Consider the following 12728-nt stretch of genomic DNA (forward strand, 5'->3'; position numbering starts at 1 on the left):
ACATCTGTAACAATTTACTTCCTTACCACAGTTCACTCTGACGATGACCAGGTGCTTATTATAGATCCATTGGACAAAAACAAAAGGATATTTACAAGTATTATAATTAGTGCAAAAAAGGAAAAATATTTCTGACTCCTAATGCTAGGAAGAAGATATTTTAATACAGACGATTCTAAAAATATGAAAGAAGGACCATATACAAACTGGGAGCACTTTAAATACGTTTATTCAGCAGCTATTACAATCAGCCTCCAAAAAACTGGAGTCCCCTCTTGTTTCTGAACCGTGTCAAGTGATGAAAATACCTGCTAAGAACATTGAAGCTAAACAGTGCACTCCTTTCTGAGAAACAGACATGTCTAACAGGGATTAATCTCTTTGAAAAGGCAAAATATAAATATATACACTCTAAATTCACAACAACAGTTTAAACTCACTAGGTTAATTCAAGTGGGGTAACAGTGGACAAATCCACATCATGTAAACTGCAGTCGTAAAATAGCTCTGCTGTCTTCTCCTCCAACCCTGTCCAGTTTCGGTTTACATTCTGTGATCTGCCTATCGCAGAGTTGAAATACAGAAGCGCTGAAGTGTTGAATCTCAGGGGCTGTGCACAGGACCGGGAAGTGGGACGATACTCTGCTCTCTACACGTTGCTCAAGGCATCCACACCAGGGAGAACCTTACCTGTTAGCAGTTAACAAATACCAATAAAGTTAAGAACCCCTCTGCCCTCAAAACAACTAAGCTTTACACTTGCAATTGCAACATGTAAACATATGAATAAATCAGATATTGTAGGTTAAAAACAGAAGAGCTTGGCTCCACATACCCTCCTGTTGACAACTGTGGCTCTTAAGGCATATGGGTTACATTTAAACTGTTCCACACAGTAAATACCTTTTCGGGCTGTAGCGAGTATCCAGAGCACAGCTGCACTCATATGTCAGCAGACAGATTCTTGATGACGTACCACAGTCATCAATTCTCAATTAACAATAATGGTAAATTTCTGTCCGAGTCTCTGCTAGGGTCAGATCCAAACACCAAAGATCTTTTTCCATTAAGTTTGATGGCAAACAGATTTTTGATTGGATCCAGGGAGTTGCTGCATACTTTCTTCAATCCCTAGTGGCGTGTAAATAGAATTTTGGAGTGTGTGAAGCCTTCTACAAGTCTCAAGTCTTTTACTGGGACTGAAACACCCAGGTCTAGATATTTACATGTGTCATTCCAACCGATGGAAGCAAGGGATATGCTCAACTTTGAGTATGAGGGCCCAGATTATAGAAGTGCAATGTTTTTAAAGCATTTTTACCTTTTAGTCTTTAATAATGAAGAGGGACAATTCTGGTTTTGCTTTTTTTCAGAAATTCTACCTTCTAATGCTCAAGCTGTGTGGCAGCACTGAATTTTAACAGTGTTCACAACTCGCTAGTTTGCTGGGGTTTTGTTGGTTTTTTTTTTTCTTTTTTTAATCTTCAGAAGCTTTTCTAATTAGCTAGACTTCCGTTACGTTTAAAAGATCACACACACAAACCCACATTTTGGGCCAAAACTTAGGCAAGTTTGTCCTTTTGAATAAATTGGTTGCAGTGTTTCTTTCTAGCCATCTGCATTCTTTCCCTTTACCATCACTCCCTAGGCAACAGAAACAAAAGCTCTGTCTCGCATATAACTGCTGGAAACTAACAGCTGCAATGCAGCTTATTGCAGTTTCTCTTCTACAGAGAAGTTGACAGCATTAGATAATTTACACATATTGGGAAACAGCTAATTACCGGAGGAAATGAAAACTCATTTAGAGTACAATATAACTCATTAGAAGAATCCTGTAAATTTTCACCATTTTGAATTCCAAGTACCCTCATGCAGGTTCATAAGTGATCACTAGAGGGCTCCCTAAAACCAGGGAATTTCAAACAATGCACTGAAAAGGAGACTTCTGGCAAAAATTCGAGACTATTCTGATCAGATTTCCCTAGCAGAAACTGGGCATTTTAAACAGTCTGGTTAGCACATCTCACGGGATCATCTACAAAAGAGAACCTGCTCTCACGGCTGTTTTATTTTCTATTCTAGCATTTTTGCTTTCTAGGTGTGGCAGACAGGGCCGTTTGCAAGAATACTCCATTTTCCTTCCCCTCTTCCTCTAGGAGGACTACAAAAGAGGAGCAATGAGGAGCTCGTTGCTCAAAAGCCACATGCAACGCCACGCAGTAGAACAGAAAGCACATTCAATCCATTGTTGTGCTTTCTTGAATATCAACACATGGTGGAGCATCCAGAACTACCCCATTTGCTCAAACAAGTTAAGACAGAAGAACGGTTACCCTCTAGCAGTTCCAGGCTGGCGCCACCTCCTGTGCTGACATGGCTAACTTTATCCTCAGTGTTCCACTTTGCACAGCAAGTAGCTGTATCTCCACCACCTGTAGTACAAACAAAATCAATGAGACACACAAGAAATTCACATTTTGTTCAGCTTAAGGGCCATAGCCTTGCTATGGGCTGGTCCTGCTCCCAAATACTCAGCATTCGTATCTCCAAGCTGAAGGAGAAGATGAAAACATGAGGAATGAGAAACAATCTGACAATTATTCTTAACATGGTACTTGGCAATCCCTTGTTGCATTTAGAGAGAAAAGAACAAACACACACAACTACTTACCAATAATGGTGATGCTGCCCTTTCCAGTTACTTCTACCACTTTGTCCATCAAGGCTTTGGTTCCTTTGGAAAACTTGTCCCACTCAAAGACACCAACTGGACCATTCCACACAATTTGCTTGGCCCTTCCCACAACTTCAACAAACTTCTTCACACTTTCAGGGCCACAGTCCAAGCCCTAAGACAAGTAAGAGAAGCCACAGATATACTTAGTGCTGACCCTCATCTCAAATCACCAATGCCTGGCTGGGATCCTCAGAAGCTTCCCCATCACCCCCAGATACGAAGCAAGAGTTTCTCTGCACGCACTGAATACTGAGGAACAGAGAGATTTGCCAGCAGGTGCTGCAGGAGGGTAGAGTCTGGTGTGGTGTTCATCTTCCTGGTATCAATAAGTCATTTTTACATCAACATCAGATGCCTGAAGCCTTGGTTAGAAACTTTTGCCAACTCTACTTAAATTCCAGTCAAGTAGAAGAGATTTCTACTGCATTCAGATCGGAAGGTTTTAGAAGAATTTTGCTGTTTTAATCCAAATCTCACAAAAGCTACTTTAGACTTAAAAATTCAGGACAAACCACACGGCTACAATTTAATTAAACCAACACACTCTATGCAGCTTGACTGCCTTCAGAAACATTTGCAAAAGATCACAGTCACTCTTTCTACTCCTTTAAAAGGTGTCCTTCCCACCCCACTGCTGCCTGTTACTTCTTTTAGTCCCTTGCCTATGAAAACCTACCATCCAGCCAGCAGGAAGGCCTAAAGCCACTGTGGCTTCCCCAGTCTTCGCATGCTCATCAAATTTGTCTGCAGTGATGAAGTCAACAGGCAGAGTAATCTTCACACCGTTCTTCTCTGCCTTGGCCATCAGGTCCTTGACAATTTTTGATCCCTCTTCATCAAACAGAGAGTTGCCAATCTAGAGAAATTATTTGGGAAGAGTAAGAGGCATTTGTTTAGCTACTGCTTAATACAGAAGAGAACAGCAGCAGTCAAACCAAACTGCTCAGATAGGAATTCTGGAAAGACTCTTGAATACACACGGGACATTCTGACCATACTCTTTAACCAGCAGCAGCCACAGAAGTGCTCTTTCGTACCTCCATATTGTTGAGCACTTTGAGGAAGGTGAACGCCATTCCACCACCAATGATCATCTCATTGACCTTATCCAGCATGTTACTGATCAGCTGGATCTTATCCTGAACTTTGGCTCTGGAGAGAGAGAAGGAAAAAGAATGAATAACGTAGCCACTGCCCAAAACACCTCAGACAGAACTTACTCTCTAGTAATCTTTAGCTAAAACAGCATGAAGCCTCACAAGGATTTCTTGGATCGAAGCAGAATTAATCAACTGCTGTTCCGTAATGGCAATATTGCGATGGTGGCACGTCAAGGCCACTCTGAGAGAATGATCCAACAAAGGAGGTGTTGGGAGTGGGCAGAAAGGGAATTTGGCCACTTAGCAGCCCAGCATTAAACATCAAATCACAAGACCATTATTCATCCCTCCATTTTTTCCCTGTTTAAATATAAACCTCATTTGGCACTTTAGAGCCTGACTTCCCCAACTGCCCAGCAAGGCAGAGCAGAGATCAGGACACTGCTGGTCACAACCATTCTCCAACCTTGGATCCTCTGTACCATCTCCCATAGGCCCACCTCCTGTAACCCATCCAGGTCCGGCACCCCATCACATGCCCAGGACAGCCTCAAACTACTAGGGTCACCTATGATACACAACTGCCCTGCCCAAAAGCAGATGACTGCTTGTGGCACAAGATACAAATTACAACAGAACACCACCACCAAAATTACTTTATATCAGAATGGCAGAGGAGGCAGTAAATAGGCACAAGTCTCCCATCTTCCCTCTTTAATGCCATATATAGAATTTTTGGGTTTATCCAAAATAAAGCTTCAAGAAGACCTTAGGAAACAACCCAGAGCTAAACCTAGGCCAGCACTCAGGAGACTTGCATTGCAATGTTAGTTTGACCATGGCCTGCTTGGTGACACTAGACAAGCCCATTTCCTCTTCTTGCTTTAGTTTCCCCATCTCTGAAACAGGGATAATGATATGAATTCTGTTAATAAAATGCTTTCAGACCTAACCGTAAGAAATAGGTATTGCCTCTACAAATCCAAACTTAGTGCCCATGGAGAGCTCTGGTGTGAACCGGCCATCAACCCCAGTTTAAGCTGTGAAGTTACTAACGTTGCTACACCAGTGGGAGCTGAATCGGTAAAGAAGTGTTGATGGGATGGGACAGAGCCACAGCAAAACCCTGCAGGGCCCATCTTATCACGTGCACCTCCAGACAATCAGAAAGGGGAAGGTGTGAATTAGATTTTTGTTTCTTTCCTTTGCACGTACCACCATGCTCCTGACACTGAATTATTTTCCTGCATGTGGTCTTTCTTTGCCAACACATTTCATTTCCACTCTACTTGTTAGTACAGTTGTTCTCAGTTCATATTCTGGGCCCAATTTTGTTGTATATAGGAAGTAACAAACCCGCAGCTGGACCACATGCAGCTCCCAAGTGTGACTTCCCTCTGATACAACTGGGCAAGTTGCTCGATCTGCCATCCTACCTAGGAACCAGCTGCACCACCAGCAGAAGGGCGGTGCTTTCAAACAGATAAGGGTATTTCCTGTCTCTGAACTGCTCTGAGCACCTCCTGTGACTCACTGAGATGCAGCTGGCATTCATCAGTCCTCGGCCACACAATGAGTTCAGTATCAAGCTCCTAGACTGAGATAAGCTGGTCACCCTTGTTATGCACCTCTTAAAAAAGGTTATTTTGTTCCCACTGGATTTACAACACTTACAGACTTTACTATAGGCCTGATACTTTAAAATTTCGGCCAACCTAGCTGCTGCTCTAACTCAAACATCTGATCAGGGAACAAACTAACCAACTTTTCCTTGGTGATATACCTGCTACTTCCATCAAAGGCAATGAGGAGTGTATAGCACTTATTGATGGGTCACCTGCAGCTGTAAACCTTGGAAGGGTACTAATAAAAAGAAGAAAAACCATTGCTCAGTATAACAAAGGTCACAGAAAAAGTTTAAAACTTTATGTGAGAACTGAATACTGCTTCTTAAACACGTTTATGGGTGCAAAGAGCAGGAATAAGCCACGTACTTATATCAAGAACACAGAAACATTAGTGTCCAAGCTTTGTGTTACTTAGCAAAATATTTTAATTCACCTGATGAACTGAAACACTGTCATAGAACTACAGTGCTAAACTGGGTGACAAAAAATCAGCACGAATGAGAAATTATTTCTGCACGCAAGCAGTCATTTGGTTTTGCACCTTCAACTTTCTCTACACGCTAGCTGCTGCGGAAGAGCAGAGGCCCATCCAGCTACAGTAGGTCACCATTGGATAATGACAGCTCGTGTCAACTTACAGAGTGCTGAGCCTGCAGGACGCTTGTACTCTGAACCGTGGAGGAAAGGTCACTGACCACGTTTCAGGGCCACCGTGTATATCTAACAGCTCTTCTGGTTCATCTGTACAACAAACTACTGTGGACTATCTCAATTTGGGGAATGTAAGAGGTCAGGAGACATGATGAGCAGACCTCGACAGTATCATCACAGGAGCAGGCATGGTCCGTTAGCTCCTCTCTAATGCACATCTTACAGAGATCTCAGGGCTTATCTACAACTCTGAACTGTAGGTACAGTTAAAAGGAAAGCATTTGTTGGAAACAAGCCAAAATAACGTTTAATTTCTTACAGAGACGTTAAAGAGAAATACAGAGTAGATATATTCTCGAGTCTTACCCTCCAAGAATTGCTAAGAAGGGTCTCTCTGGACTCTCTAGGGCCTTAGCAAAATAATCCAGTTCCTTCTTCATCAGGAAGCCAGCAGCCTTTTGAGGCAGATTGACACCTACCATGGAGCTGCAGAATAAAACAGGAAAGGGAAAATTTTCCATCAGTACAGGTCCAAACACCCCTGTGTCTCACAGCATTATAAAGACAATCCTGTAGTCAGCTGCAGCGATGAGAATAGCTACCACCTGCATGAAAACAAGCACAAGGTTTTCACTTTCCTAGTTTGGTAAGACGGCTGTACACGCTTACTTTCCGAGATCGTTTCTGCACAGACATACTGATATGCAAGACACTTATAGTGTTTACTAGAGATCTAAAACATTGAGGGACCAAATAAGCATAGCAAGGACAGAGATGTCTTCCTCCAATAGCACTGGATTATAAAATCAGGATCAAAGAGGACCACCAGAGTTTGCAAGTAATCAAGATGGAGCTATTAATCTAGTGGAAAAGAGGTCTGCTGTAATTGCAGGACAACTTATACAAGTCCTAAGCAAGTAATTTTTATCTTGAAAGCCTAAAAAGTCAATTAAAGCCTTTAGAATTCAGCTGTTTCCTGTTCCCAGAGGCAAATTTGAAAGAGCATACACTTCTGGTTGGTTAATGGTTGGACTTGATGATCTTAAAGGTCTTTTGCAACCTAAATGATTCTATTGACCACTGCCTCCACTAAATCCATTACTCAGGAACAAACACAGCAGGATGATAATGGGATAAGCCCAAAAGGAAGTTAAAACTCAAAAGGGGCAAAGCTGTATGTGTTTCCAAGGCAGACATCGTTCTGCAGTTCTGCCTCTGGAAGGAAAATGGAACACACCTGTGAGCTCGGTGGGCAGTTCCAAAAGCATCGTTGATGTAGACATCTCCCAGTTTAGAAAGAGAGGCTCTGAAAGCCTCCACTTTTGCAGGATCAGCCTTGATCTAAAAAGAGAAAGAATTACAAGTTTGTGCTATTCAGGTACACAGAGCTGATTCTGAAACTAAAGTCAAAGTCAGCAATTTTACTCGTAAACCCAAAGCAAAGGGAAGTCAGCTGGAGAAAGGAATCAGTTCATCCTGTGGATCACTATTTCATATGCTCTTTCCCAGTCCAGCAGGAGCAACAAAAAGGTTTAAATGGTTTAAACTCCATGCTAAACTCCTGGAGACTGCTATTACAGGCCTGAGGATGTTCCCACTTCTGTTTTCTAGTGCATCAACAGAGCAAGAACGAACTGCAGCACTACCAACCTTGCAGTCTCTCTCCAACAATTTCCGGTTTTGAGCAGTGAACATCAGTAACGCAGAAAAGGTGTGCAGAGATGAGACTAAAACTCATGCTCGCTTACTGACAAAGAGACTGGTCTCCAAGTGCCAGAGGTAAAATGACAAGCTCCTGAAGGATTGATTTAGCCACTGCATCGAAGACTAACCTATAAACAGCCTGCACACTACAAAAGGCCACAGTGAAAGCTGCGAACATTGGAACGCTGCAGATAAGCTTAGCGTGTAGTGGGCAAGAACAGATGCATTCCTGTTAAAAGACTTTTTCTCCATCCTCCAGCATTCTACCAAATCCTCACAGGACAGCTCGTGTAGTTCAGTCTTCTTTCCCACCATGAAAAAGACAGCAGAGCTTATCTTGGCAGTAAGTGACTGTTCAGACCTAGTTTACAGCCACTTGCTTTCAAAGACTGTCAGACAAGCAGTCACCTCTCCAAGTGTCTTTCTGCTTTATCAGCTCACCGTCCCTAGTGAGGCCTCTGCTAGGACCCAGATGTGACACCACGGGGACGATGGCAGGAAGGTACTCTAATACATGGCACATGGGTTCAGCGCGGCACACAGTTCTACTGGTGAATAATTCCAGACTTTCTCCATTTCTCATTGCCATCTGCACAGGCTCACTGGTTCTCTGGGCTGGTTTTCTAAGCTACAGGAGTCCTGTGTCAGCCCATGAAGGGCACCACACGCTGTCAGCATTCCACTCCACGCACTGAATCTGAAAAGAGCCAAGGCCTGTGTAAAGTCAACGGGGTCACCATCGCTAAGAAAAGCAGCTGTCTGGAGCAAGCACTCTTCCTGACCTTCAAGAAAATGTCAGAGGTGCAAGGCAGCCTGGATCTAGATGACTGCTCTTAAGAGCAGACAGGCTTATAAAAGGGTTTGATAATCCCTATGCTGCAGAATGTTTAAACATTTTATTAAAACATTAGCCAGATAAACCAAGAAAGAAGCATCATTCTTACGGCCCCGGTGGCAACAAACTATCTCCAACAGACCTTGTTTTTTGTTTTAAACATCCCAAAATAAAGTCTAATGAGCAGCAATCAATCCCTGCAGAGCCCTATTTTGCTCCTTTTACAGGCTACACCACCTTCAGCAGAGTCATCTATAACCTTTCACTTAAGCTGTTTCATCTTGGAAATTCAATGTATTTGCCTCAAACTTTTGCACAGCATAGTACAAATGATGGGACACGCTGAACTAAGAGTCTCTAACATCCTCCTGAGAGAAAATTCGTAAGCATTTTAGTTGGGCTGCTGGCTCCTTGTCAAGCTGCAGCAAACAAGGTAGTAAGACCAGAGCAGACATATACTAAAGCTAGATTTGAAGTTTCACCTTGTTCCCTGAAGCATCCTTGCCTTTCCCTTCTTCTTCTACGTGGAATCGGAGGTTCTCCAGAAGGATGATGGAGCCAGCTGCAGGATTAGCACAGGCCTTCTCCACCTCAGGACCAACACAGTCCTTCAGGAATAAGACCTCCCTGCAAACGCATGATATACACTGTCATCCCACCAGCAACTTTTCCTTTCAAAAGAAAGCACCCAAGTCTGCTGACAGAGAGGGCCTGGGACATGCTGGACTGCTCTTCTACTTCACCTGCCCATGAGCGCTTTAAGCTCCACAGCTACTGGGGCCAAGGAGAACTTTTCAGGCATGGGAACACCATCCGGGCGACCCAGGTGACTCATCAAAACCACTGACTTCGCTCCATGATCCAAGCAGTGCTTGATGGTAGGAACAGCCGCCTTGATTCTGTAATGGAAAAAAGAACAAATGAGAAAGGATTCAAGCTGAGCAGGCAAGCAGACTTAGCGACCACTTACACAGGAACCCTGGGAGTTGTCCCTCAAAAATAGTTAAGAAGTCCATCCTCCCTCTGGCATTCACACAGTTCAGCCTACCTCTCATCAAAAGACAGCAGGGCATCTCCACCAGTAAGTCTCCAAAAGGGACACTGGGCTTTTTAGCAGCCTATCCTTGCTAGAACAAATGGCAAGGAGACTAACCACATCCCCACAGTGCGCAGCTTTGCCTGTGGAGCTAACTCAACCTGCTCTTCTCCTCAGCACTGCAACAATCCTGAAGCATGGTCCAGAAAGCATCAAATTCTCTGTCCCAGTGTGTTTTCACATCTTTCACTGTTATCTTCCATACGATGCAGGACACAGAAGTAAAATGCATTTTGTAATCTAAATTCTGGTGATTGCTTGTAGCTAGGAAATACCAGGACACACATGAACATTAATGGGCTTACTGGCTTAGTTTGTGATCCTGAACCAATAAAGAAATGAGAGGGATGTTGAGGAGCAAGCATATTGTGGTGAACAAACCTTCATCTGCCTGCAAGCAACAGACAAGACGTTTGATACCACTGTTTCTAAACCCTGTGTCTTTGGATGCTGCACTAGAACAATTATTCTAACGTAAGCCAAGAAGTTAGCACAACCACAGGCTAACCAGGATACAGTCTTTGATACTACCAACAAATACAGCAAATTTTCACACACAAAGGGATGTGGTTGTGAAGTGGTTATAACACCGCAAGTATATGTAAAGAATTAAGTTTAGGATCTGTACAATTAAGAGACTTTTTCTATATGCTTTCCACAGCAGCTACAGCAAGAAGAAGCCGTGTGGTTACTATAATTTGCTAACAGCTGCAGAGGTTTTCGTTAACAATTGCTGGACCTTCTCTGAGACACCTTTAGTATTCTGGTACAAGCAATGAGAGCTTCATCATGGTAGCATTCCAGGTACTGCTAATGGAACTGGGCTAAAATCAGAGAGAAAACAGACTTTGTGGCTTCCATCTGGGATGGAAATTATGGCTCACCTTTGATTGTTGGTTATTTTGTGATCCTTCATTGGAACATTGAAGTCAACCCTAAAAAAAAAGAAGTAAAATTAAATACACAGAAAACATCTTTTACAAAGAGCGAGGGAACCTGTGAGTAAAGACGCTGTCTAGGAAAGCTATGTTCCAATTAGATACAATTTTTAGCTCTGCCTTGTACACAAGATCCATTTTGAAAATGGTGTGTTATTGGCCATTTCTGCTTGTAATAATAGAACACAATCAAACATCTAGTAGAATTACTTAAGCTATGCCACCAATACATCCTAATGCTCATGACAGCAGCAGCAATGATGCTGAAGGAAATAAAGCTGAGATTGAACAAGCTCGACATAACCTCTTAATTTCAAACAACATGCTCTCAGATCAACGACTAGGAGCTTCCAAGGGAAAGAAACGAGTAATAAAGTGACATTGTGTTCCCTAACGAGGCCTCGAAAATACTTGGTAGGAGTACTACCGCAACTGGCAGGCTCAAGGAAGCTGTCCAGTTACCGCCTACAATTTCACATTTCCATTCTCTGCAGCTCCAATCTCTCTGCAGCACAGTGCTGTGGCTTATCACGTTCCCAAGGGAAGATCTGAGGTGGATGTAGAGGTAACTTCCCTACTCGTGCCAGATGAAGGGATGTAAGGGAGGAAAGGGAGGAGCTTCATCAGCCATTTCACTCGCACACCTTGGGCCCATGTGCCGACTAGCAGCAGCAGGAAGCTGTGCTGTGTAACAGCAAAGGCAGAAATTACTCATAGAGCTACAGAAGGAAAAGAAAGATCTGACTGTAACAGCACATCAGAATGAGGAAAGTGAAATATGGTGTTACAGTTTACCCTTCGTCTCTGTATCTATATTAAAAAACAAAATTCAGGAAGTTGCTTGAATTCTCTTGCAGCCCACTCAGCACAAGAAACAGATGGACAGGACAAAAGCTGCCAGCAAAACAGGAGTAGCTGAGCAGAAAGAAATTGAACTGGCAGCCCCACAGTACAGTGGACTAATTCTAAAAATGGCAAAGAAAAGCACCATTATCGTGGTATAAGAATAAAAGAATAGTTTGCTTTATAGAGACAGAGCTACAAAAGAAAGGCCCAGCTCTTCCCTGCTGCACACAACTGAAATCTGAGCTCCCCCCGAACACCTTCTCCTCCCCACTCCCCCTGAAGCTTCAGCATTAGGCCTGAAGATAGGCAGGTTATGAGTGCGCCAAAATTACGATGAATACGAGAAGAAAAAAAAGAGGTATTGATTTTAGTAGTACCGAGAGCACATGGTGACACTTTTCAGGGAAATGAGATGCTGGCGGGAAACACAGAGACTGGCAGGGTTTTCAGCCCGTCACAGAATGGCAAAGCCAGATACGCGCATTAACTGTGGGAGACTGGCTAACCCATCCTCTCCCAGTGCAACACAACTCAGCAAAGGAAAAAACAGTCAGACAGCAAAAAACAGAGATGAAAAGGTCTTTTGTTGTACCAGATTTAGGAAGCACATGCAAATTCTGAGCTGGCTTCTCCAGTACTCATTACAGGGGCTAGCTTCTGGTAATCAAATTTCTAGGGAACTACTTCAAAATAAGGTCACAAAGAGATGAGATAAAAAGAGCAAACTACAGGGAAGATGAGTTATAATGCTGTTATACCTGCCGCCTCCTCACCGAGCAAGGTAACAGACACACAGCAGTCACACTGCGGTGACCTTGGACAAAGAATCCCACAGTAAGAGCATTTCCAGCAGGATGTATCGCGATGTGCCCTTATCTCCCAGCGTTTGGCAGCAATTCCAACATCAGGCTTTCAGCGGGCCCTGATGTTTTATAAATAAGCTAAAATTCCTATTTCAGCATTTTATATCCTAAAATATGTTGAATACCTGCCATTCCTCTCTTGTTGCCAAAAGCAGAATGATTACTTTATTTGGGCAGCGAGCCAGGGACACGTTTTCATTTTGTTTATTGCACCATTTTTGGGATTTACCGGAAGGGAAGTGAACTGGGGTATAACTTTTTTTTTGAGGTGCTCCCGAACAAGAATACGGCAGACAAGCGGGTTTTCCCCGCAGCCTGGGGACGATC

The 12728-nt window shown here is 43.2% G+C and overlaps 1 protein-coding gene across 1 annotated transcript; it reads right to left on the reverse strand.

Moving 5' to 3' along the window:
* Window positions 1–207: 207 nt before the first annotated feature.
* PGK1 (phosphoglycerate kinase 1) lies at window positions 208–10689 on the reverse strand (the record flags this gene model as incomplete). Its single annotated transcript, XM_010078894.1, has 10 exons — window positions 208–690; window positions 2337–2435; window positions 2675–2852; window positions 3417–3596; window positions 3778–3892; window positions 6486–6605; window positions 7357–7460; window positions 9141–9285; window positions 9402–9557; window positions 10639–10689. Coding segments are annotated over 10 exons (1189 nt in total), but the record flags the coding sequence as incomplete, so codon positions are not given.
* Between the last annotated feature and the right edge of the window lie 2039 nt (window positions 10690–12728).

The sequence above is a fragment of the Pterocles gutturalis genome, unplaced genomic scaffold (genome assembly GCF_000699245.1).
Source record: "Pterocles gutturalis isolate BGI_N339 unplaced genomic scaffold, ASM69924v1 scaffold22603, whole genome shotgun sequence".
Lineage (NCBI taxonomy): Eukaryota > Metazoa > Chordata > Aves > Pterocliformes > Pteroclidae > Pterocles > Pterocles gutturalis.